At 41.5% G+C, this 1,861-nt stretch overlaps 1 protein-coding gene across 1 annotated transcript in view; it reads right to left on the bottom strand.

The window, feature by feature from the left end:
- cfap44 (cilia and flagella associated protein 44) overlaps window positions 1-1,861 on the bottom strand; it is a 34,849-nt gene that overhangs the window by 10,888 nt on the left and 22,100 nt on the right. Inside the window, exons 25-26 of the mRNA XM_032539391.1 lie at window positions 1,296-1,557; window positions 740-943 (exon numbers count right to left, since the gene is read on the bottom strand). Of these exons, the coding sequence (XP_032395282.1) occupies window positions 740-943; window positions 1,296-1,557 (466 nt within the window). The remainder of the gene's footprint in view (window positions 1-739; window positions 944-1,295; window positions 1,558-1,861) is intronic.

Genomic DNA, 1,861 nt, shown 5'->3' on the forward strand with positions numbered 1-1,861 from the left:
GTTGTCTAGAAAACTGAAACTGAAAATAAGTGACGCTCGCAAAGCAGGAGAAGGCTATAAGAAGATAGCAAAGCGTTTTCAGATGCCGATCTCCTCTGTTAGGAATGTAATTAAGAAATGGCCGTCATCAGGAACAGTGGATGTTAAAGCAAGATCTGGAAGACCAAGAAAACTATCAGACAGAACAGCTTGCAGGATTGTGAACCTGGCAGACACTGGAGTTGTGCTACACCATTCCACTATAAAGAGATACTTGTACAGAAATGGTCTTCATGGAAGAGTCATCAGAAGAAAACCTCTTCTACGTCCTCACCACAAAAATCAGCGTTTGATGTTTTCAAATGAACATATAGACAAGCCTGATACATACCTGGTACAAGGTATTTATTGACTCTGCAGGGTGACCAAACTTTTGCAGACACCATTTTTTAGTTTTCTGGTATTTTGAAAGTGTAAATGATGGAAATAAAAGCTAACCTTTTTTAACATTTGAAGCCTTTTGGAGATTTTTCCATCTTTTCTTGGCTTCTTTATGCCCATTAAGAAATTTTTTACCTGGGGTGCCCAAACTTTTGAGCCCCACTGTATCTTGCAAAAACAGAATTTCTTCCATGCATTTACAGATAATGTTAGAAATAAAGAAATTACACATACTACCTATCTATTAGATACAAAGCATAAAGTAGATAATAACTGTCATTAGTTTTATCACGTTACAAAAACATAGGCTCTCTCCCACCGTGATGCTTTTCTCCTCCTTGATGCGTTCGCTGAGGTTCTCCTGCAGCCTGTCCTCCCTCCTCTCAAACTCCTTGAGGAGCAGCAGCTCTTGGAAGAGCGTCATCTGGCGGAGGTCGGCCATCTTAAGCTGCCAGTCCAGACGCAGCTTCTGGTGACGCAGCAGCAGCAGCTCTGCATCAAACTGAGACACCCAACTCTCCATCTGAAGATTAACAAAAACAAATCTACAGATTATATGGTATAGTTTTAAAGTTTTACTGCATAACTTTTTGTTATTGTTCAACGTCCGTTACAAAGCTAATTAAGACTATCAGCTTCACACAACTCTCTTTGTACAGAAGATTGTGTTGTCCGACATCTTTGTACCGTGGCTCCGCCCAAGACGATTGTGATTGGTTCAAAGAAATGTCAATAAACCAGAGCACGTTATTCTCCCATCCCGGAATGCTGTGTGGACAAGCCAGACCTTCCTTTGCAGCGCTGTGGAGGAAAGTCTGGCTATCTGAAGCTACCTTTTATTTAATCACCGAGTCATCATTCAATGGAAGACAGACCTGTTCCAGCAGAGAGTCCTGCTCATACAGCAGTCTGATCTCCTCCTCCGTCCGGAGCTCCTTCTCCAGCTCGCTCAGCGTTGCTTCTTCCTTCCCTGCTGTTTCTTTATCTCCTTGGGTTGAATATGAAGCGGACAGACGAGGAGTCCCTTTGTCTCCTTTCTCCTCTTCTTCTTCCTCTTTCCTGTCCTCTCCTTCCATGTCTTTCTCCAGCTGCTCCAATAAACTTGTGGCTCCCTCCTCCTGCTCCATGTTCGTGAAACTGTTGGAAAATTAATTTAAAAAAGAAAATCTATGTACTGTACACTGTCTCGGTGGTTTCAATGATCCCTTTGACCTCTTTGCTGTGTTTTCAGAAGCTGCGGTTTAAACTAAATCCGAGGTTTAGTCTGAACCTGTTGGATGTGTCATGTAGACTGTGTTTGGAGTAACGTGTTACAAAAGTAACACAATTATAGTAATGTATTCCTTTTTGCTATAACGCAGTCACATAACACTACACTTTTACTACTATTACTAATTCCTTTTTGGTAATATTATACTTGTTACAATCTCAGTAACGCGAG

The sequence above is a fragment of the Etheostoma spectabile genome, chromosome 16 (assembly GCF_008692095.1).
Source record: "Etheostoma spectabile isolate EspeVRDwgs_2016 chromosome 16, UIUC_Espe_1.0, whole genome shotgun sequence".
Classification (NCBI taxonomy): domain Eukaryota; kingdom Metazoa; phylum Chordata; class Actinopteri; order Perciformes; family Percidae; genus Etheostoma; species Etheostoma spectabile.